This window comes from Melanerpes formicivorus, unplaced genomic scaffold, assembly GCF_026170545.1.
Source record: "Melanerpes formicivorus ecotype bairdi unplaced genomic scaffold, bMelFor1.0.p_v2 SCAF_29, whole genome shotgun sequence".
NCBI lineage: Eukaryota > Metazoa > Chordata > Aves > Piciformes > Picidae > Melanerpes > Melanerpes formicivorus.
This window is the reverse complement of record NW_027142381.1, coordinates 2610218-2634746: the sequence shown is the minus strand read 5'-3', so window position 1 is coordinate 2634746 and position 24529 is coordinate 2610218. Positions and strand designations below refer to the sequence as shown.

Sequence of the window (24529 nt, the reverse complement as noted above, 5' to 3'; positions counted from 1 at the left end):
GCTTTAAGCTGCTGGTTCTGTTGCTGATGTCTGCATCAGTGAATCTGTCTTCTGTTGCAACCAGGACCAAAAAAAAGGTCCTTCTTTTCCCTGCCCATGTGTCGATAGACCTGAGTGCAGAGTAATTGGAGATAAGGATGCAATAGGCTGACTACAAATCACAGTGCAAACAGATCTGCAGGCCTGTAAGTGATGGTGACAGCTGACTGTGTTCAGTCAAAAAGAAGGAAATGGCCCAGTGTTTGCCTGAGGAAGCCTCAGCTCCTGTGCAGAGTGCTGACATGCTGCTCGAGCAGCACTGGCAGGCTCCTCTCCGTGAACATTACCTCTCCACGAAGGCTGGTGATGATGTGGACAAATGCTCCCTGTGAGGAATGCTGAGTGATTAGTTTGCACAAAAACTACCCAGCTCTGCAGCTGAGAAACTGCAGATGGCTTTGACTTCTTGCCACTGAGAGAATCAGAGCAGAGCACTCCCACTTCCCGGGCTCCCTGCTGGGCATGTTGGGATGCTCCTTGCTGCTCATTTTAAACTCCTTCACCACCAACTTCAGGTGGCTTTTGGCCCCTTGGGAGAAGTTGTGCTATGCTTTTGGGCCCCTCAGTTTAAGAAGGACATCGAGACACTTGAACGTGTCCAGAGGAGGGCAACAAGGCTGGGGAGAGGCCTTGAGCACAGCCCTGTGAGGAGAGGCTGAGGGAGCTGGGGTTGCTTAGCCTGGAGAAGAGGAGGCTCAGGGGTGACCTCATTGCCCTCTACAACTACCTGAAAGGTGGCTGTAGCCAGGAAGGGGTTGGTCTCTTCTCCCAGGCAACCAGCACCAGAACAAGGGGACACAGTCTCAGGCTGTGCCAGGGGAGGTTTAGACTCGAGGTGAGGAGAAAGTTCTTCACCGAGCGAGTCGTTCGTCATTGGAATGTGCTGCCCAGGGAGGTGGTGGAGTCACCGTCCCTGGAGGTATTCAAGAGGGGATTGGACATGGTACTTGGTGCCATGGTCTAATCACGAGGTCTGTAGTAACAGGTTGGACTTGATGATCCTCGAGGTCTCTTCCAACCTTAGTGATACTGTGAATAGATCCAGGGAGCTTTAGAGCAGCCCTACTGAAGTGCTCCTAACCCTCAAAGATGATCCCCACCACAGCCAGCCTGGTGCCTAGCTACCCCTTGGGCAGCTTGTACAGGCTGGAGTCTGTAGGGTGGAAGGGATGGACAGTGCCTGGGAAGATCAGACTGGAACCATACTCTGAACACAGACAATTCCCTACAATGTTTATTGGTTTTGTTGATTTTTATTTATTTTAAACTTCTGTATAAAGACTTTTTGTTTAACAGATTATTTGCCATTGAAATTCTTCTGTAATGCAAAGCACAAACTCCTTTCTGCTAGAAACATACCCCCAGTAGAAGTGTCTGTCTGTTACTGCAAGCAAACACAAGAATCCCTTCTCAGCCTCCAGTGTTGTGGGTGTTTGTGTCTGTCGAGGGTTGGGGGGAAGGCCAGGCCTTCTTCCCCCTCCCCCCCCGTAAAGTGAAGGGAAGAAAATTGAAAGGAAAAAGAAAACCCCACAGGTGGATTAGCAAAGGGATTGTGTGCTGTATTTACAAAGCAGTTTAGGGAATGCAGGTTAGGTTTATATATAAAATTTACAATATTTACAGAAATATACAACAAAGTAACACAGAATGAGATTCCCTTCCCCGGTCTGGAGGAAGAAAAGAATAGAATAAACCAGGTTGGAAGAGACCTTCAAGATCATCGTGTCCAACCTATCATCCAACACCACCCAATCAACTAACCCATGGCACCAAGCACCCTGTCAAGTCTCCTCCTGAACACCTCCAGGGATGGTGATTCTACCACCTCCCCGGGCAGCCCATTCCAATGGGCAATCACTCTCTCTGTGTAAAACTTCCTCCTGACCTCCAGCCTGAACTTCCCCTGGCGCAGCTTGAGACTGTGTCCTCTTGTTCTGGTGCTGGCTGCCTGGGAGAAGAGACCAACCTCTGCCTGTTTACAACCCCCCTTCAGGTAGTTGTAGAGAGCAATAAGGTCACCCCTGAGTCTCCTCTTCTCCAGGCTAAGCAGCCCCAGCTCCCTCAGCCTCTCCTCATAGGGCTTGTGTTCCAAGCCCCTCATCAACTTCGTTGCCCTTCTCTGGACTCATTCCAGCAAGTCAACATCTTTCCTAAACTGAGGGGCCCAGAACTGGACACAGGACTCGAGGTGTGGCCTAACCAGTGCAGTGTACAGGGGCAGAATGACCTTCCTGCTCCTGCTGGCCACACTGTTCTTAATGCAGGCCAGGATGCCATTGGCCCTCTTGGCTGCCTGGGCACACTGCAGGCTCATGTTCATCCTACCATCAACCAGCACCCCCAGGTCCCTGTCTGCCTGGCTGCTCTCTGGCCACTCTGACCCCAGCCTGTAGCTCTGCATGGGGTTGTTGTGGCCAATGTGCAGAAGGGTTTCCCCCTGTACCCCCTTCTCTCCCCTTTTTCCCCAAGGAGGGTTAGAAACAGACAAAAAAGAGCAAATGTTAATTAAGGCCTCTTCTAACACAACTGCTTTTATCTGCTCCACGGTCAGTCTGGCTGAAAGCCCAGAAGCTGTGAGCTGCGGGAAGGAGGGGGAAAAGAGTACGAGACTGAGTGAGACCAGTCTCACTGGGAATCAAAACCTAAGGCAGTGCTTCTGCTTCTCCACCAATGAAATTAGTTTAGACCTGTCTTGTTTATAAAACATTCGGCCATGGTGTCCCTTTGTTAAAGGCACCTGTGACCGTTTGAGGCAATGCCTTTAACAAAGGGATACTATGGCCGAATGTTTATACATAAAGGACAGGTCTAAACTAATTTCATTGGTGGAGAGGCAGAAGCACTGCCTTAAGTTTGATTCCCAGTGGGACTAGTATCATAGTATCATTCAGGGTTAGAAGGGACCACAAGGATCATCTAGTTCCAACCCCCCTGCCATGGGCAGGGACTCCCCACACTAGATCAGGCTGGACAGAGCCTCATCCAGCCTGGTCTTAAACACCTCCAGGGATGGGGCCTCGACCACCTCCCTGGACAAGTCTCAGTCTTGCTTTCTCCCCTTGCAGCTCACAGCTTTCTGGGCTTTCGGCCAGGCTTGACCTTGAAGCAGATAAAGCGTGAGGCCTCTTCTAACATTCTAACACATAGCTGCTTTTTAATTAACAGTTTCTCTTTTTTCTCTCTTTCTAACCCTCTCTGGGGAAAGGGGGAGAGAAGGGGGAGCAGGGGTGGGGAACCCCCTCAGCAGAGGAGGGAACCCTCATTTCTGTGTGACTTTGTTGTATATTTCTGTATATATTGTAAATACTGTAAATTCTGTATATATTTCCCTGCATTCCCTAAACTGCTTTGTGAATATACAGCACACACTCCTTTGCTAATCTGGCTGTGCATGTTTTTTTTCCTTTCAATGTTTTTCCCTCTACTCACAGTGGGGGAAAGGGCCCGGTGTCATAGGGTTAGAAGGGAAAGGCCGGTGCCTTCTCCTCCCCCTGGAAAGTGAAAGAAAAAAAAACCTCACAGCTGAATTAGCAAAGCAGTGGGTGCTGTATATTTACAAAGCAGTTTAGGGAAATGCAGGGAAATATATACAGAATTTACAGTATTTACAATATATGGCTTTCAATATTGTCTCTTAATTATACTAATTGCCTAAGCAGAGATCTTGACATCTCCCACTGTCCTGCAGCCACAGCTCAGATGGCAGCAGTGGAGCAGCCTGTCACAGCTCATCGACCCCATGAGCCTGGCTGTATCCAGGGAAGAGACACAAATCAGGAGGAAGTTTTACACAGAGAGAGTGATTGCCCGTTGGAATGGGCTGCCTGGGGAGGTGGTGGAGTCACCATCACTGGAGGTGTTCAGGAGGAGACTTGACAGGGTGCTTGGTTGCATGGTTTAGGTGATTAGGTGGTGTTGGATGATAGGTTGGACACAATGATCTTGAAGGTCTCTTCCAACCTGGTTTATTCTATTCTATTCTACAGAAATATACAACAAAGTAGCACAGAAATGAGAGTTCCCACCTCTGCTGAGGGGGTTCCCCACCTCTGCTCCCCCTTCTCTCCCCCTTTCCCCGGAGAGGGTTAGAAAGAGAGAAAAGAGAAAAAAAAATAAAAGCAGTTGTGTGTTAATTGGAAAGCAGTTAATACAGGCCTTGCAGTTTATCAGTTTCAAGGTCAAGCCTGGCCAAAAGCCCAGAAGCTGCAAGCTGCAAGCCACCGAAGGAGGGGGAAGACAGACTAACTAGAAAAGTGCAGGAATGCCCAGGATACTCTGCTGCACTCCCAGTTCAAAAGGTGCTTCTTCCCACTCTACCAATTAAATTAGTTTAGCTCCATCTTTCGTTTACAAACATCTGACCACAATATTCCCTTTCTTAAAGGGGACAGCCTCAAACAGCCACACTCAGCCTTTCCCCCAACCCTACGACAGCACCGCCTCAAACGGTCACAGTGTCAAATAGGTAGGTGCCCAACTTGCTGGTCTGTTTGTCAGTGGTTTGATCAAGAATTATGCTGGTGCAGATTTCTTACAGAGGAGCACAAAAGAAAAAGCCAAACAAAACCCCAAAGTGCTCTGTTGGGTTTAACAAAGCATGGCTGTCAGACTCCTGATCTAATTTCTTCCTAACAGCAAAAGAAGTAGTGCCGGTTTCTTTGAGGGATTGGCTGAACAAATGGGGCACAAAGTGCTGGCTGCTGCCTTACCTGAAGGTCTTTATTACGTAGGCGAATTAGTTTGCAGTGCAGAGAGGTAGATCTGTGGCGGTAGTTTCAGGCTGTGCCTAGAAAATTGACCTTGGCCTTGGACAGAAAGTGATAGGATGTAAATAAATTACCATTTTATATGGTAAATATAATCCCACTGTACACTTATCTCACAAAGTTAGCTTGTATAATCTAGCTTTCTCTCTTTTCAGCTTCCTCTGGTCTAGCAGATCCCAGCTTCTGGCTTCTGCTGGCTTTGCTGACCTTGACTGTGTTCTTTGTTGTTGTTAAGTATTAACAAACCACTCTCTGCTCTTCTTTCTCCTTTACTGTGTACAGGATGCGAGGGAGCAGGGAGGAGGAAGCTATTAGCAGACCCCTGGTTTTATCCAGGGTGTGTTCCTGTGCTGTTTATACATTGTAAATATGTGTAAATATTGTCTATTTTGTACATGTTCATTGCATTTCCTATTGAGATTGTAGTTCTGCTTGTAAATACAGCTTCATCTGCTTCCTTCTGAGCTGGTCTGGCAATTTTGTGCTGGGGAGGGTGGTGTAATTTCAACCCACCGCAATCTGAAGTCCCACGTTCTGTGTTTGCTCGCTGTCCCTCCGGCTGCCTGGGACTCTTTGCAGTGCCAGCCCCAGCCTGGCACTGGGCTGGAGCAGGACCAGAAGCGCGTGGCGAGAGGTTGGCACGGCTCCCATTCTGCCATCTTGTGCACAACCCTCTCAGCTTTCATTTTAGAAACACTCAGTGTCTGGCTGGTGTGGCTGGGAGGAGGACTGGGGAAGAAGAAGCTGATGTAGCAGTGCTTGTATGAGCCTGGGGGTGCAGCAACCACTTGGAGATGAGAATTATCACTCAGCAGCCGTGGATACTTCTGATGTCCACGGGCACTGTTGTGCTCCTGGAGGCATCTCGCTGCACAGGCTTGCTGGGCAGTCTCAAAGTGGCAGCTTCCTTTGTGCTACACGTAGCCTGGAGAAGAGAAGGCTCTGAGGAGACCTTATTGTGGCCTTCCAGTATCTGAAGGGGGCTACAAGAAAGCTGAGAAGGGGCTTTGTAGGGTATCAGATAATGATAGGACTAGGGGGAATGGGGTAAAAAATAGAAATGGGTAGATACCGATTGAATATTAGGAAGAAGTTGTTCTCCATGAGGGTGGTGAGAGCCTGGCACAGGTTGCCCAGGGTGGTGGTGGAAGCCTCATGCCTGGAGGTTTTTAAGGCCAGGTTGGATGTGGCTGTGAGCAACCTGCTGTAGTGTAAGGTGTCCCTGCCCATGGCAGGAGGGTTGGAACTGGCTGACCCTTGAGGTCCCGTCCAACCCTAACAATTCTATGATTTAGGGGTCCTCATAGCCTATTACTGGCACCTGCAATACCAGACAGCCTGTCAAGTTGGGTTTTCTGTTCCTGATCTTTGGAAAAATGCTTACTTAGTGCTCCAGTCATCATCTGTTAGAAAAGGTGAACTGCTTTTAAATGCTTCTTTCTTCAAGAGCCACAGTACACAAAGGGGTGCAGAATTCCTGTCTGCTTTATAGACTTTATGTTGCCATTCAAATTTTGGTACCTGAAGGATCCTGATTTTAAGATCATCACTCCAGGAGAACATGGAGGGGAGAGCCAAGACACTCTAGTACATCCTCCCTGGCTAAACATCCCAGAGCACCTTTAACTGAGGGCAGAGGAATAAATGATAGGGGAAAACAGTGCCTGAGCTTTCACTGGCCCTGTGTATACAGGCAAGATACAGTATGTCCTTATTTACTGTTTAAGGGATAAAAAGCTTAGTGAAAGAAAACTGCAGAGGAATCTAGACAACTGGAGCAAAGGAAAATTGGTAAAGGAGCATGAAATGAGCTTATCTGGAGCCATGTGCTGGAAAAATGTGGCTCACTATGGTCTTTTTCAGGTCTGATAAACAAGCATGTTGCTGCTTCTGGGCTGTAGTGGAGCTATGCTGGTTTGGGGGCTATGATACAAAAAATAAATGGGGGGGGGGGGGGGAGGAAAGAGAATCTATTTACATATAAAAGCAGCACTGCACAGCAAGGAACTGTGAATGCTGTGCTCTGAGGGTCTGACAGATTTGCACATAGCTTCCAGGCACTGCTGTCTGACTTCTGCACAAAATACAACAGACAGCAGCATTCTGCCTTCTGGTTGGTTGGTTGTTTTCTGAGAGGTTGGAGCTTTCTCCTTCCTTTCCCTCTGCACTCCCCCTCTGTTCAAAGGTTATATGCAGGCATCTTGGAGCGAAAGCATTTTGAGAAAGAGAGGGCAAGACACCGTGGAAAGGGTGGCAAAACAAGGCACATATCCTGTGCTGGACAAAGATAAGGCAGCACCAGGGGGAAGAATGTGGATTGGATCTAAATTCCCCATGTGTGCAGTTTTTGATGGGGTTTTCAGGTTTTCCTGCCTGGCGAAGCAGGTCTGTGATGATCAGTGTAAGTGGTTGATTTCTTCTTGGCCTTCACAGTTTAAGGACTCCAATAGTTTTAACAGGTGGATCCTAATGTTTGCAGATTCTCAGATGCTAGATGGAAGCTGTCAATATTTAGATTTGCCTATAGAAACTTCAAGAGCAAGGTGTCTGAAATCCCCCATGCTGTGCTTAGCTTGAGGTTAAATGTGTAACTCCTTGCATGTAGTGAAATAAAGGCTTTCAATAAAGATAGAATAGAATTAACTAGGTTGGAAAGGTCCTTTGAGATCATCAAGTCCAACCTATCATCCGACACCATCTAATCGACTAAACCATGGCACCAAGTGCCTCATCCAGTCTCTTCCTAAACACCTCCAGTGATGGTGACTCCACCACCTCCCTGGGCAGCACATCCCAATGGCTAATCTCTCTTTCTGGGAAGAACTTCTTCCCAACATCCAGTCTAAACCCTCCCCTGGCACAGCTTGAGACTGTGTCCTCATGTTCTGGTGCTGGTTGCCTGGGAGAAGAGACCAACCCCCACCTGGCTACAACCTCCCTTCAGGTAGTTGTAGACAGCAATGAGGTCTCCCCTGAGCCTCCTCTTCTCCAGGCTAAGCAACCCCAGCTCCCTCAGCCTCTCCTCACAGGGCTGTGCTCCGGACGCCTCCCCAGCTTTGTTGCCCTTCTCTGGACACCTTCCAGCATCTCAACATCTTTCCCAAACTGAGGGGCTTAGAACTGGATACAGGACTCAAGGTTTGGCCTAACCAGTGCTGAGTAGAGGGAGAGAATGACCTCCCTGCTCCTGCTGGCCACACTATTCCTCATGCAGGCCAGGATGCCATTGGCCTTCTTGGCCACCTGGGCACACTGCTGGTTCATGTTCAGCCTACCATCGACCAGTACCCCCAGGTCCCACATAGCCTAGCTTGTGAGTGCTAAGGAGAATAATGTATGTTTCTGGGAATGAAACAGAATAATTCCCCAAACTAATGAGTAAGTAAAAAAACCCCACACATAAACTGTATGCATGGCTCTCAGTTTCATTTCAGAAGAAGACTAAGAGCTTGAGATGGAATTTCTCTCTCTCCTTTTTGTCATTAAAAAAACAAACAGAACAACTCTGAATTTAACTCCTCTTTTGCAGTGTTCTACAATCTGGCTCCCTTGTTTCAGAGAAAAGGTTTGCCTTGTAGTTGTGTGAAAAATCTTCCTCAATCTGAAAGTGAAGCCCAGCTGGTTGACTAGAAGGGGGGAAAGTAAAGCAATTGAAAACACTTTAAACCAAGGAATTTAGATGAAAAATGTTTCCTGCCAGGAGCCCTGACCTTGCATTTCAAACCTAGAAAGAGTATCAAGATTTACCAGGCAGATGTTGTGTATAGCAGTCAGTTCCCCAATCTGCTGGTAAAAATCCACAGAGCTGTGTGTTGAGCTGGATATCTGTTCTAGAAGGAAGTATCTGAATTTCCAGGCTCTGAACTGATGGAGAAAACTCTCTCAGTCCAAAGCACTATAGTAGAGTTGTTAATTAGTCCAGCCACTAAAATCATACAAGTTATTCCTAGTCTCAGCATTGATTTTAAACCCCCCCGAGAATGTCTCTGATGGATTTTTCAGTTAGTCAACTTGTAACCACAATTGGTAAACATTATTGCACACAAAGCATGACTTCAGCCTTCAGCTCCAAAGCTCACAGGGCTGGATCAGGCAGTAGAGAGGGATACAGAAGATCCTGAAGCTTTCTCTGAAGAAACAACACATTGTGATTCTTCTGAGGACCTGCCAGGTTGCAAATGAGCCACAGCAACAATGATCCTGCCAGCAGGAAGCAGCTGCTACATTTGACCCTCAGATTGTTACATGATGCTATGTAACCAAAAGGCATCTTCTCTGCCACCAGGAGACATCCATGCCTGCAGGAAAAGGGTCCTGAATGATGTCCTGCCAATAAACTGCCATTTATTATGCAGGTAAAACTCCTCCCATCTTCCAGGGGGATTTGCTTGAGTAACTTTTGTACAGGACATACTTAGGACCTCTAAATCTGTATGAAATGACTGGGGTGAGCTGTGAGTGCAGTGAGGTACAGCTGAAAGATGACAGCATGAGGTTGTCATGGAATGATAGTGGCCACCAAAAAGCCATCTAAATGGCAAAGGGACCTGCCATACAGATACAACTGAGACTGCTCAGGAAGATTTGGTGTCCCTGGTGCTCAAGTCTGTCACCAGATGTTAAGCCTTTCCCTGTACAGGATCTGCAAAGAGGAACCCTCAGAGTGCCAGAGGGAAAGAGGTTAAAATGGTGAAGGACACTGAGACATTTGAATGTGTCCAGAGATGGGCAACGAGGCTGGGGAGAGGCCTCAAGCACAGCCCTACAAGGAGAGGCTGAGGGAGCTGGGGTTGTTCAGCCTGGAGAAGAGGAGGCTCAAGGGAGACCTTATTGCTGTCTACAGCTACCTGAAGGGAGGTTGTAGCCAGGAGGGGGTTGGTCTCTTCTCCCAGGCAGTGAGCACCAGAACAAGAGGACACAGTCTTAAGCTGTGCCAGGGGAGGTTTAGGCTGGAGGTGAGGAGAAAGTTCTTCCCAGAAAGAGTAATTGGCCATTGGAATGGGCCGCCCAGGGAGGTGGTGGAGTCCCCATCCCTGCAGGTGTTCAAGAGGGGATTGGATGTGGCACTTGGTGCCATGGTTTAGTCATGAGATCTGTGGTGACAGGTTGGACTCGATGATCTTTGAGGTCTCTTCCAACCTTGGTGATTCTGTGATGAAAGTGGGTGGTGGCTTTTTGGTTTTTTTTTTCCCCCTTTGGGAATGTTTTGGTGGTGGTGGTGGATGTTTCTGTGTGTGGTGTTTCTGTTTTGCTTGGTTGGTTTGCTTGTTTTGGTTATTTATTTATTTATTTCCCACTAGCTGCAGAAAGCTTTTTGTCTCCTTTCCCATAATGAAACCGACGAGATGAATTACATCCAGCTAAACCCTCCAAGGAGCCACCAAGAACCACAACACCTTGAATTGCTCAGAAGGTTTGCTCAGGGTACACTGATCAGCATTTGCAGATTGGGTACTTTTTGCATGAGATCCATAGCCTCGATGGCGATGGTATGAGAACAACCAAAACGTATCCTGCAGGGCCCTTTCCCGGCAGCCAGCTTCTGAGCTTTCCTCCTCGGGTTGATTTATTGCTGTTTATTGCAGCTAAGAAGCAGCTGAATGCTTTTAAGCTGAGCATGTTCCCTTCACAAATGAAATTTCCTTGCAGTTGCAGTGTTTGGTGGTTGCTCTTGAGCAACTCTAAACACGCTGTTAACATTCTGAAAATACCAGGGTTACATCTAATGTCCCAGTCCTACATGCACTATAAACAAAGTGTTACTTGTGAAAATGATGGGTTTATTTTAAAATGAGCAATCCCAACAGCACTTTGCTTGATTTGGTACAAATTTTGGCATGCAACGTTTCCCTTGGCATGGAAAAGTTTCTGTCCACATTTACCATGCTGAACCTAAATTCAACAGAAAATATCGTTCCAGATGTTCCGAAACACATAGGGAGCTCAGGGGAAAGAGCAAGTGCAGGGTCCTGCATCTGGGTCGAGGCAATTCCAGGCACAAATACAGGCTGGGCAGTGACTGGCTGGAAAGTAGCCCTGAGGAGAGAGACTTGGGGGTGCTGGTGGACAAAAAGCTCAACATGAGCTCTCAATGTGCACTTGAAGCCCGCAAAGCCAATCAGATCCTGGGCTGCATCAGGAGAAGTGTGGCTAGCAGGTCAAGGGAGGTGATCCTCCCCCTCTACTCAGCCCTGGTGAGACCCCACCTGGAGTACTGCGTCCAGTTCTGGAGCCCCTATTACAAGAGGGATGTGGAGGTGCTGGAAGGTGTCCAGAGAAGGGCCACGAGGATGAGCAGAGGGCTGGAGCACCTCTCCTATGAGGACAGACTGAAGGAGTTGGGGCTATTCAGTCTGCAGAAGAGAAGGCTCTGAGGTGACCTCATTGTGGCCTTCCAGGATCTGAAGGGGGCCTACAGGAAGGCTGGGGAGGGACTGCTCAGGATCTCAGGTAGTGATAGGACTAGGGGGAATGGAATGAAGCTGGAGGTGGGGAGATTCAGGCTAGATGTGAGGAGGAGGTTCTTCACCATGAGAGTGGTGAAGCCCTGGAATGGGAGGTGGTCGAGGCCCTGTCCCTGGGGATGTTTAAGAGCAGGCTGGATGAGGCTCTGTCCAGCCTGATCTAGTGTGGGGTGTCCCTGCCCATGGCAGGGGGGTTGGAACTAGATGATCCTTGTGGTCCCTTCCAACCCTGAATGAAACTATGAAATTATGAAACGAAACCTTGGTTTTGAAAGGCGAGGGTGAAACCTTTCGAAACGTAAGGTTAAGGAATGTAAGCCTGATTTCTAAACTGAGAGGGGGGCTGCCTAGCCAACGCTCTCCGAGGTCCAGCGCCAGGTGCAGCTGCTGTCACGACATAAAGAGGGGAACATGCAGAGGGGGTTTCAGGGCTCGGCGCTGGGAGCTCTCCTCGGTTTCCCGTCCAGGCCGTAGGGAAAGAACAGCCCGGCTGCAGAAGGAAGCCCCGTCCCCGCGTGGCTACCTTCTACCCTAGCCCCTTCGCCGGCGCCGCCGTACCAGGCAGCGCCGCTCCAGCCACTGCCCATCTCGCCGCCGCAGCCAGGTGTCCCCTCCCGCCGCGCAGCGGGGCGGGGCAGGGCGGGAGCCGCGATCCCACGCCCAGCCCAGCTCCGCCACCGGACTCCGGTTCCCGGCAGCCCTCGCGAGGTCCGCGCCTGCGCGGCCGCTCGAACAAAAACCTGCCCCCGCGCGCCGGCTCCCCTCCGCGGGAGGAGCGCTGGATTAAGCCTGAGACGGTGAAGGGGAGAGCCGGGGCCCTGTGGCGGCCGGGCCCACCGCCCCATCAGCCGCCGGGAAGCAGCCTCCCGCTAACGAGGCTCCGCCGTCGCTGGCCTTCCCCCACAACCCGGCGTCACCACCTCGCCTTCATCGACCAGGGCCGGGCTTTCCGCGCCTGGCGCCAGGTAAGTGGGAGGGCGGGAGCGGGGCCTCGGCGGGTTCCGGGGTGGTGGGCCTGTAGCTCCCTAAGAGGAGATCTTCCCCAGGGAGCACGGGGGACACCGTACCCCCCGGCCCCGAGAGAAGCTCCTGCCACGGCTTGGAGGGTGCAGGAGAGTCTGGGCCTCGCACAGCTGCCATTGCCGCCGTTGCCCTGCGGCCGATGGGGGGGGGGGCACCCCCCCCCCCGCGCCGAGGCGGAGCCTCAGGCCCTCCCCCCCCTCCCTGCCCGCCGCTGGGTGGAGGGAGCGCTGCCACCGCGCCGCCGCTGCCGCTTTCCATTGGCTGGTGGGGCGGCGCGGGCTTGCCGTGTTGGCAGCGATTGGGCAAGGGCGGGAAGGGGCGAGGCGTACAAAGGAAATACGGAACAGGATGGGTGAGCGACGGGGACGTGTTTCGTGGTCGTGTCCGGCGAGAAGTGGCTGCGACCCCATCGGAGACCGGGTGCCCCTCAGGTACAGGTTGTGGGGTGGTGGGACAGCAGGGACTGGTGTAGGCCAGCGCCCGAGCAGTGGGGCTGGAGCGCAGAGGCACCTCGGATGAGGAGCACGTGCAGTTCTACAGAGCGACTCGTAGAGTCCTGGAGTCGGTTTGGTTGGGGAAGACCTTCAAGATCATCTAACTCTGCCAAGTCGGGTGCTAAAACATGATCCTCAGCATCACGTCTCTACTTCTTTTACACGCCTCCAGGGATGGGGATTCAGCCACCTCTCTGGTCAGCTGCTCAGTGTTTTGAGAACCCTTTCAGCGAAGAAGCAGCTTCTAATAGCTGACTTGAGCTTCCCCTGATGCAATTTGAGGCTATTTTCTCTCCTGTGATTTATTGCTAGAGAGAGCAGACTGATCTCCACATGGTTCCCCCCTCCTTTCAGGTAGTTGCAAAGTGAGGTCTCTCCCCAGCCTCCTTTTCTCCAGGCTGAACAACCCCATCTCTCTCAGCCGTTCTGCATGTGACCTCCAGACCCTTCACCAGCTTCACTTACCTTTTCTGGACATGCTCCAGCACCTCCATGCCTATCTTGTAAGGAGAGGCCTGAAACTGAACCCAGCACTGAAGGTGTGGCCTCACTGGTGCTGAGTGCAGGGGGACAATCACTTCCCTATTCCTGCTGGCCATACTATTCCTGATACAGGCCAGGGTACTGTTGGCCAAACAGTTGTCCCATTGTGTTTAATCTTAAGAGATGTTTGGGCGTTGTTTTTATTCCCCTATATACCCATCGACTGTGACTTGAGCCTAACACCTCATTTCCACCTCGCTAGGGGCTAATCTGCACTGTTTCATTGGAACGGGTTGCCCAGGGAGGTGGTTGAGTCATCGTCCCTGGAGGCGTTCAAGAGGGGATTGGAGGTGGCACTTGGTGTCATGGTCTAGTCATGGAGTCTGTGTTTTGGACTCGATGATCCTCGAGGTCCTTTCCAACCTAAGTTATACTGTGATACTGTGTCTGGCTGTGAAAGGGAGCAGATTGCCTGGGAAAAGAACAGTGTTAGACCCAACAGAGACCCAGGAGAGGCTTCACACAGTGGCTGCTTCAGGCAGGTTTCAGCAAAGGTGGATGTGTGTGCAACAGCACAGCCAGCAGCAAAGAACTTCCCTAGCCAGCAGTGTGGTAATGGTGGCAACAAGCAGTGTGAGCAATCTGGCAGCGTAGGCCTAGAGCCTGACATGGTGGTAGGCCGTGTCAAGCATGGGTGTGGAAGTGGCTGGCAGTGTAGCAGGATAGTGTGGCAATGCCAGCGACGAGCAGTGTGAGCAATCTGGCAGTGCCGGCCTAGAGCCTGACATGGTGGTAGGCCATGCTCAGCATAAATGCAGAGCCAGCTAGCAGTGGAGCAAAACAGTGCTGTGCCTGCAGCATGTAACTAAAACAAGACACCGGTAGCTATAAACACGGACAGTTATCTTGGGACAACAGGACATGCACCTGCATCAACAACCTCGTTGTGTCATTAGTAGCTGGACCAATAATCTGTGATAGTGCAATGTGTGGTCACTCATAGGGAACCAATGGAGCTATGCCAACAGGGCACTCCGAGTTTATATAAGTTGTAGCAGTTGCCTTGCTACGCACTTCTGCCTTTCCTGTCTCCTGTTTCTTCTTCACTTTACTGTGCTATACTTGCACTACAGGCCTGCACCATCGGCCTGCAGCACTGGAACAATAAAGGAACAATACTCGATCACATTGGTCAGTCGTATTGATTCCTATCTCCGTCGTCTACAGGATAGTGCTGTGCCTGCACCGTGTAACCAAAGCAGGACGCTGGTAGCTATAAACACAGAGAGCTATCTTGGAGTAACAGGACGCACACGTGCATCAACAGCCTCGCGTGTTATGACTTAGTTTAACCAGGAATCAATAGCAGTACGGTGTGTGGTCACTCCTGAGGAACCAGTGAAGCTACGCCAGCAATGCTCTCCGAGTTTACATAAGCTGTAAAGGTTCCCTTAATACTCACTTCTTATACACACTTCTTTTAGTAGCCTGTCAGCTCTACTGTCCGCTCTGTACTATGCTTGCACTATACTCAAACAACACTGGAGCAATAAAGGGACAATACTAGGTCATATTGGTCAGCTGTATTGATTCCCCTCTCTGTCGTCTATACAGCAGGGAAGGTATTTACAGAGGTCTGTCATGCTGATGTTTAATGAAGGTCATCGTAAAACCATACACCTGTCTGGATGTGTAACATTGCCTGCCTCATCTGGGTTCACAACAGTGTTTTTAATCATCGTGGTGTTTTGGATATCACCTCTTGTGTTTTGAGTTCTTTATTTGCCGGCTTTTGCCAAAGCTTTGATGTGTAAATTGCTTGAGGGAAACATCTGCATGGTGATTGTTAAATGAATGGGCTGCATCAGGAGAAGTGTGGCTACCAGGTCGAGGGAGGTGATCCTCCCCCTCTACTCAGCCCTGGTGAGACCCCGCCGGGAGTACTGTGTCCAGTTCTGGAGCCCCTATTACAAGAGGGATGTGGAGGTGCTGGAACGTGTCCAGAGAAGGGCCACAAGGATGAGCAGAGGGCTGGAGCACCTCTCCTATGAGGACAGACTGAAGGAGTTGGGGCTGTTCAGTCTGCAGAAGAGAAGGCTCCCAGGTGACCTCATTGTGGCCTTCCAGGATCTGAAGGGGGCCTACAGGAAGGCTGGGGAAGGACTTCTCAGGATCTCAGGTAGTGATAGGACTAGGGGGAATGGAATGAAGCTGGAGGTGGGGAGATTCAGGCTAGATGTGAGGAGGAGGTTCTTCACCATGAGAGTGGTGAGACCCTGGAATGTGTTGTCCAGGGAGGTGGTCGAGGCCCCGTCCCTGGGGGTGTTTAAGAGCAGGCTGGATGAGGCTCTGGCCAGGCTGATCTAGTGTGGGGTGTCCCTGCCCATGGCAGGGGGGTTGGAACTAGCTGATCCTTGTGGTCCCTTCCAACCCTGAATGAAGCTATGAAACTATGAATGTGACCATCCCCTTACAAACAGATCAAGTAGCTGAGTTGTTGCCAGTGTGTGCAAGTCTTTGGGTTAGTATCTCCCAATCTGGAACAACTCTCACACTAAGTTTTAAACTAGATCTAGTTTCTGCTTGCCTAACTCTGGAATTAAATTAACAAAACCCAATAAAACATAATAGAAAGCCCAGGCAAACAAACAAAATGAAAGGCTTGTAAATCCTTTAGGTAAATTAGATGGCATAAAAGTTTGGTCCCTGTACAGCCTGGTAAGAGGCTCCTGGCAGCCCTCTGACTTCTCCATCAGGGCTTGAGAAATTTTTCATAGAAGTTGGGGTGAAACTCATATTCCTCTGGAAATACTGTGAGTCTCATTTTCTGGCAACAAGTTACCAACACTTTCCCATACACTTCCCTGTGGAATTGATTTTTTGTTTCTGGTCGTGGATCCTGGATAGAGAGAGACTTCTAATAGGACTGGCATCAATGTTTTAACTCAAGGTAGAACAAGTGTCATGTCTTCCATGGAAATTGGTGGTGTGGTTCACTTGGTTAAATGCCATAACAGGACCATGGGAGGGGATTGAATGACTGAGAAGTGACGGGGTCATGAGTTTCCCAGCTCATGTGTGCTGTGGAGGGCAGCAGCACACTGGTGCAGATGTGGCAGTTCACTGTGTGGAGCTACTGTGTTAAATGTGTGCTTCAGACTGTAGTGGTTGGGAATTTACCACCACATTAACTAAAAGCATGGCTCACTCTCTCGGGGAAGCAAATGGAAGCTATATTTACAAAGCAAAAACTACACTCTGCAAGGGAATGCAATGAATGTGTACAAATACACAGTATTTACAACATTATACAGGTATTTACAAGCAGAAAACAGCATGGAAACCCCCCTGAACCTCTTCTGGTATCCCAAAAGGAGAGGGGAAACTGCTCTGCTCTTTTTCCCCTCCACCCCCCCTCCTAAAATTAGAAGAAAAGAGAAAGACATTAGAACTGTTGGTTCAAAGCCTCGTTAGCTTCCTTATCTGCAAAGCCAGTGGCCATAAGATTATCCCAGCTGAGCAGAAACAGCCAGAGAAGAAAGAAAGGAATGAAGTAGAATGGTTTAATAGTCATGAGGTCTTGGGTGATAGGTTGGACTTGATAGTCTTTGAGGTCTTTTCCAACCTTATTGATTCTATGATTCTATTGCTAAGGGTACCCTTCACACATCTGGCCAATGAAATTCGTTTACAATAAGCTTTTCTTTTCCTTTTTTCACCCAGCTGTGAATTGTTTATATTTCTCCACTTTCTCTGCTCAAAATCTGCAGCTAACTTTTAAAGATGTAGCCTGAAACTGCCACAGACCCTGGTTATGTACTGACTGGATGGGGTTTTTTTTGCAAGGTGGTGTAGGTTAAGGACTAATTGTCCTACCACAGAGAAATTACTCCAGAGGACTAGATAGTCCAAGGTGGGAGGACAGAGGATACTGTAACTTGTTATTCCACTCCATATCCTGTGTCTCTCTGTATAAGGAGTAGAGCCAGTCACATCTCTCTGTCACCTCTCTGCTCTAGGCATGCAGCTGCTGCTTCCTCCTTTCGGCTGTGTTGGAGCAAGGCCTTGCTCATTGAAGCCTGTTTTGGGGCCCAGCCAGAGAGCTGGACCAAGGCTGATTCTGAGTATCTGTATATATCCTTTGTGCCTTGATACCTTTTGTGCTTTTGTTTATGGTTGTAAATAGTATTTCTATTTAACCTCGTTGTGGGTTGAGGGGAAGGCCTCAGCCTTCTCTTTGATCTAGGCTTAATAATAAAACACGCTCTCAACACCTTTTTCTCCCGACGCCAAGAATAAAGGGAATACACATTAGTTATCACCAGCAGCAGGGTTACACCCATCAAATAAATCACCTCTGGATCCCAGCAATCACTTAAAGTTACTCTTTCCCCTACTGGGATCTTAAACTCTTTTATCTCAATCGGGAGAGTGCTAGAGGTCACATTCCTGTATCTCACTGGCCAGAAAAAATCCACGCATCTTCCATGCAAGAGCCTGACCCTGTACATAAACCACAAATAAGTTTTGTGCATCAAATATTTACCCAGATGATCGATAAGGAGGCCCAGACAATACTTGTAGAGCAGAACCCCAAAAATTGGGAAAAACATACACTCCAAAATCCCCAGCACCTTCATGTTTTGCTAATAAAGCAATAAGTCAAGCTAATTATCTGCTGCACGTTGGGAAGCCAAGAAAATGACGTGGGTTGAGGGAAAGGCCTCAGCCTTCTCCCCCCCCACAAAGTGAAGGGAAAAAGACCCACACATGAGCAAAGGAATGTGCTATATTCACAAGCAGTTTAGGAAATGCAGGGTATATATACACAATTTACAGTATTTACAATATATACACAGAAATATACAGCAAAGTAACACAGGAATGAAATTCCCCTCCCCCTATTGGAGGAGGGTTCCCCCCCTGCACCCCCCTTCTCTTCCCTTTTTCCCCAGCGAGGGTTAGAAAGAGAGAAAAGGAGCAGTTGTTAATTAAAAGCAGTTATAAATTAGAGCAAAATCTTAGTAGGTTTTGCAGGCCTCACGCTTGTCAGTCCAAGGTCAGTCTGGCAGAGAGCCTAGAAGCCACAAGCTGCGAAACAGGCGGAGGGAAAAGTGAACTGAGAGAAGTCTCAGCTGGACTCAAAGCTTAAAGCTGTACTCTACCAATCCACCAAGGAAATTAGTTTAGACCTGTCCTTTGTTTGTAAAACATTCAGCCATGGTGTCCCTTTCTTGAAGGCACAGCCTCAAACGGTCACAAACCTCCAATTCTGTGAGTGTCGGCGGCAGAGAAAAAGGACTGACGCTATGATGTACACGAGCATCAGCCCAGCATCAGCCATGGCAACTTTACTAACACACATCATGGCTTATATATTCTTATTTCTGTGTCCACATGTCCTTTACTCTTAAGTGATTGATTTAGGCTTGCTGTCCACCTGCTTCTCTCCTCCTGTTGGTAGCCTGGGGAGTTCTCTTGCTCCTTCCTTTGTTTTTCACAGATCTTCTCCCTTGGAGTTGTTGTCACCATTTGAGGGTGTCCCCTTAAGAAAGGGAATATGGTGGATGGAAGTTGGTAAATGAAAAGAAGGATCTAAACTAATTTCATTGGTAAAGTGGGAGGAAGCACCTTCTGAACTGGGAGTGCAGGAGGGTATCCTGGGCATTCTGGCACTTTTCTATCAGTCTTGCTTCTGCTCCTCTGCTGAGCAGCAGCTCTCTGTGCTGGGCTTTCGGCCAAGGCTTTGGCCTTGAGAATTGATAAACTACAAGGCCTGTATTAACTGCTTTCCAATTAACACAACTGCTTCTAACCTTTTTTCTCTTTCTCTCTCTTTCTAACCCGCTCTGGGGAAAAGGGGGAGGGGGGGTGGGGAGAGCGGAGGTGGGGAACCCCCTCAGCAGAGGGGGGGAACTCTCATTTCTGTGCTACTTTATTGTATATCTTTGTATATATTGTAAATATTGTAAATTTGTATATATTTCCCTGCATTTCCCTGCTTTGTAAATATACAGCATCCCATTGCTTTGCTAATTCAGCTGTGAGTTTTTTTTCCCTTTCCCTTCAATTTTTCCTTCCCTTTACTTTACAGGGGGGAGGGAGGAGGCTTTTTGGCCTTACCCTTCCAACCCTACAACAGTTGTTTACATTCCTGATTCAAGGGAGAGCTCCACAAGGTTAAAAGCCACCCATGGCCCCCTGCTTATTTACCTGCGAGAGTGTTTTTATTTTACTGCTGTGGGGTAAAATGCTTTCTGTCCCAGCTCAAAGCAGGACACAAGGTGTTAGAACACAAATGGGTGTTGAGTGGCAGTTTACCTCTCTGTGCTAACCCCAGAAGGTTTTTTTTTCCCTGAATCAATTTGAGCCTTTGTTTATTGTTTATTTTGTTTATTGTGACCGTTGCAGCAGAAATCCAAAGGACCACCTCACACTAGCAAGGACAACAATTTCTCACCCTGGAAAACATGTCAGCACCAGTTTTGTTGTAATTAAATAAATGCTGGTAGAGCTTAGACAAATTCACTTCTCAAATATTATCTGTAAGTATTGATGGACACACAGAACTAAAATAGTTGTTACTCAACATGATCATCATGTTGACTAAGTAAATATAATTACACTGGTAAAGACAGAAATTATCAGATGGTCAGGACTGCTGTGATTAATATTTCATTTTGTTGACATGGTTTCACTGTAATTCAGGAATGCCTGAGTGGGACACTGTGTACTTAAAAACTTCAGTGAATTGTTCCTGGAGTCTGTCTGGCTTTGATACAGAAATGTTGGTTTCCACCAAAGATTTCTTAGCTACTCCAGCCTGGGTGTTATGTTCACTCCTGTGTGGTTGGCTTGTGAGGAGCAGTTAGATGCTGCATTTTTATTTCATCTAAGATGTTGTGATTATATATTGGAATCTTTAGAAATAGTGAAGATCAAATATAAACATCTCTTTGCAAACATTATGCAGACTCAGAATGAGACAAAGCAGAGGTGCTCTTAGAACAACAGTTGCTGGAATTGTGATTTATGTTTTTAATGGTTCTTAAGAGCAGCAAAGGTAGTTGATGTCATAGTATCATAGTATCTATCATTCAGGGGTGGAAGGGACCACAAGGATCATCTAGTTCCAACCCCCCTGCCATGGGCAGGGACACCCCACACTAGATCAGGCTGACTAAAGAATCATGATGTGGTATCATGAGAGTACCTAGAAAAATGGGAATTAATTGTTATACTGGGTTTAAAGAGTTCTCACAGGTGTGTAATCATAGAATTATAGAATCAATAAGGTTGGAAAGACCTCAGAGATCATCAAGTCCAACTTATCACCCAACACCTCATGACTAGCTAAACCACAGCTTCAAGTGCTATGTCCAATCCCCTCTTGAACACCTCCAGGGACGGTGATTCAACCACCTCCCTGGGCAGCCCATTCCAATGGCTAACAACTCTCTCTGTGAAGAGAAACCCTAATGAACCATGCCTCCTGTTCCCAGCAAAATGCTTTTGGTTTGGTGTGACCTTGTGGTGTCTCAGGGCTATCGGGTGTGGCGAGTACAAAATATAGCTGGGAAGAGAGACCATTTTTGTAAGCCTCAGTTAAGGAGGTGAGGAATGGTGGAAGGAGAGGTAATAGGTGGGGAAGTAAGCAGTTTCCTTGATGATAAGAAAGAGCAGAGATTTTCTAACCAATTAAGGTTTGCACTTGTGACCGTTTGAGGCTGTGCCTTTAAGAAAGGGACACTATGGCTGAATGTTTCATAAACAAAAGACAGGTCTAGACGGATTTCATTGGTAGAATGCAACTTTAAGTTTTGAGTCCAGCTGAGACTTTCCTCAGTTCACTTTCCCTCTTCCCTTTTTCGCAGCTTGCCCGCTTCTAGGCTCTCTGCCAGCCTAGGACTGGTAAGCATGAGGCCTGCAAACCTACTGAGATTTTGCCCTAATTTATAACTGCTTTTAATTAACAACTGCTCCTTTCCTCTCTTTCTAACCCACTTTGGGGAAAAAGGGGTGTGACCGTTTGAGGCTGTGCCTTTAAGAAAGGGAATATGGTGGACGGAAGTTGGTAAACGGAAGGAATAATCTAAACTAATTTCATTGGAAGAGTGGGAGGAAGCACCTTCTGAACTGGGAGTGAACTGGGCATTCCAGCACTTCTCTGTCAGTCTTGCTTCCGCCTCTTCAGGCAGCAGCTTTCTGTGCTGGGCTTTCTGCCAAGGCTTCGGCCTTCAAACTGACAAACCTGATAAGGCCTGTATTAACTGCTTCCAATTAACACAAAACTGCTTTTAACTCCTTTCTTTCTCTCTCTCTTCTGACCTACTCTGGGGAAAGGGGGGGAGAGAGGGGAGAGCGGAGGTGGGGAACCCCCTCTGCAAGGGGGGGTTACTCTCATTTCTGTGTTACTTTATTGTATATCTTTGTATATACAATACAATATTGTAAATTTGTATATATTCCCCTGCATATCCTACATTGCTTTGTAAATATACAGCTCCACTGCTTTGCTAATTCAGCTTGTGAGGTTTTTTTTTCTTTCCCTTCAATTTTCTTTCCCTTTACCTTACAAGGGGGAAGGGAGGAGGCTTCTTGGCCTTACCCTTCCAACCCCACGACAAGGGGAGAGAAGGGGGGTACAGGGGGGGAACCCTCCTCCAGAAGGGGGGGGGGGGAATTTCGTTCCTGTATTACTTTGCTGTGTGTTTCTGTGTATATATTGTAAATACTGTAAATTGTGTATATATACCCTGCATTCTCTAATACTGCTTGTAAATACAGCCTTCCTTTGCTCCTCCGGCTGTGGCTAGCTGTGGTCAATTTTTTTCCCCTCTCTTTGTGGGGGGAAGAAGGCTGGGCCTTCCTCTCAAACCCAGGACAGCACTACTGAGTTCATACCTCTGTGAGCATGTGTGAACCTTGGGGTCAGCTAGCTAACAGACTGATGAAGAACGTCTGAGTATCAGAGGGTGTCATGGAAGCACCCACAAATAGCCAGCAACAGCCACCTGAAATCTGCTCTCCTTCCAACACTATAAAATTACATGCTTGGATGTCAGCTGGCAAAGTACTGTTGTATCATTAATTAAACTGTTTGGAGAGATGAACCAAAATGTGCACACACTCATTCAGTACAGATACTCTCCAGGGTGGATGATGAGGGGGAAAAGGAATCTGGGGCCTCACAACAGTTAGGCAGGCAGAACCACTGATAAGAAGGAATGTGATAATTGTGTCCTTGAAGGTGGGGGGGGTTCTGCTTTATACCAACCTAATGAGTTCCTGGCCATGTTTGATTACGTTTGGAGAATGGGAGGACACTAATGTTAATGAGTTCTTGGGAGTAAATTGTATTACCTATGCCTACCCTCAGAAACATAATGAATCTGTGTGCTTTTGTAACATAAATAATGGCTTGTGCTGTGAAACTTATGTGAGTGAGGCAGAATTGCATCCAGGGCCATAATAAACATGCTTCTTCATAACTCTTTGTTAGTTGTGGGGTTCTTTTCTGCAGGTCATGGGAATGAAGACTCCTTAGGGTTCCCTTAGGGGAGATCTGACTGCCAGGCTGCTTCTGTGTGGAGAGAACTCGACTCTCTCCCCATTTATACCCTGCAAGTTGTTGTGCTGTGATTAGTTTCTTAATTAGTCAGAGAGCTGACTTCGTGGGGTGGTTTAGGCTATGCCTTTAAAACTTATAGATTTTGAGCAGGAAAGTAGAAAAATACAAACAAATCACTATTGGGTGTGAAAAGGAAAACAAGAAATTATTCTAAACAAATTCATTGGGTAAATATCTAGAATAAGAGGAGCTGTGCCATAACAATTCTTGCCTTTTCTTTTCTCATCTCTGGCTCTTTTGCTTCACTCAGGAGGGATAATGTGCTTTTGGCTGGCCTTGGCTGAGTCTAACTTCTCTGCTCCTTTCTCATGTCCCTTTAGTACAGGGTGGGTAAGGGGTAAGGCAGGAAGGGAGAAGCTAGGAGCTTTCCCCGGTCTTTGGCCAGGGGGGTTTTTGTGTTGTCTGCTAATGTGGCAGTTTTAAGGCTGTGCCTTTAAAATTTAGCTGCAGATTATATTGGGTGTAAAAAGGGAAACAAAAGATTATTCTGAACAAATTCATTGGATGGAAGTCTGGGGTAAATAGAAGCTGTATCAACATTTCACTTCCATTCCCATTCCTTTCCTTTCCTTCCTCTTCGTGGCTGTTCTGCTTCGCTCAGGAGATAACAACGCTCCTAGCTGGCCTTGAGAAGATAAGCTAACCTGTTTTTCTCTCAACTCCTTTTTCCTCTCTCTCTCCTACAAAGAGGAGGGGGGAGGAGGTTTGGGGGGGGGGGGCAGTGGAGCAGATTCCCTGGTCTCTTTGGGGGACCAGGGGGGTTTCTGTGTTATTTGCTAATTGTAAATGTCTGTATAATGTAAATCCTGTATACTTTGTACATGTTCATTGCATTCCATTGTAGAGTGTAGATTTTGCTTGTAAATACAGCTTCATTTGCTTCTAACTGAGTTGCTCTGGCAAAGTTAATGCTGGGGGGAAACTTGAACCCACCACATTTCTAGACCCAGAGAGCCAGCTAATGTCTGGGGGGTGTTAAGCTGATCTTTATCAGCTTCTAGCAAGCCTCCACCCTTTACTGGCCATTTACTCAGGGTTTGTCAGGCCCCTGTGTTTGTGGGGGTGTGTGTGTGTCTGTCTGTCTGTCTATCTATCTATCTATCTAGCTATCTATATCTGTGTATCTCCTGGGTATGGAACCCATCTATATTTCTGGTGTGCCAGGGGGTTCCAAACACCAGGATGTGTTGGAAACCATTCGCTTTCACTTGGAGGGGTGGAAGGCTAATACAGTTTTAAAAGGCTATGCTTAATACTCAACAAGAATTTTCCAGAGGTTTCTAACCCTGGGCTGGACAAAATGCCTGAGAGGGCATGGACAGAATACTACAGATAAATTTACTTCATTTCATTGGCTCTGCATATTTCTCTATATCTGAAAGCACAGACAGTTTTTTTCCTCTTCCCTGTTGCTGCTTCCTTGCTTGCTTGCAGCTTGCCTCTCCTTTGACCTTGTTCTTGCTGGAATAATCTCTTGTTTTGATTGTGAGTGTGAGATACTGGGGGAAGGGAGAGGGGCAGGCAAAAGTAGGCTGACTGCATGCAGCCTCCTTTGAGGCCCTTTGTGTCCAGAAGGGGCGGGGAGGGAAAAGCTGAGTTTGTATAACGGAGCATTTCTGATGTTGTTGA

The 24529-nt window shown here is 48.0% G+C and overlaps 1 protein-coding gene across 15 annotated transcripts in view; it reads left to right on the top strand.

The window, feature by feature from the left end:
* The first annotated feature begins 12030 nt into the window (after positions 1-12030).
* Positions 12031-24529, top strand: part of GTF2I (general transcription factor IIi) — a 77755-nt gene continuing 65256 nt past the window's right edge. For 13 of the 15 annotated variants that reach the window (XR_010989328.1, XM_068154447.1, XM_068154448.1 and 10 more), the window contains exon 1: positions 12632-12723. Coding sequence is in view for 12 of the 15 variants with exons in the window: in XM_068154447.1 (XP_068010548.1) it covers positions 12641-12723 (83 nt within the window). In the remaining 3 variants the exon portion in view is untranslated. Of the gene's footprint in view, positions 12235-12631; positions 12724-24364; positions 24386-24529 lie in introns of those variants that run through there. The other 2 variants (XM_068154454.1, XM_068154455.1) reach the window with 2 other exon arrangements.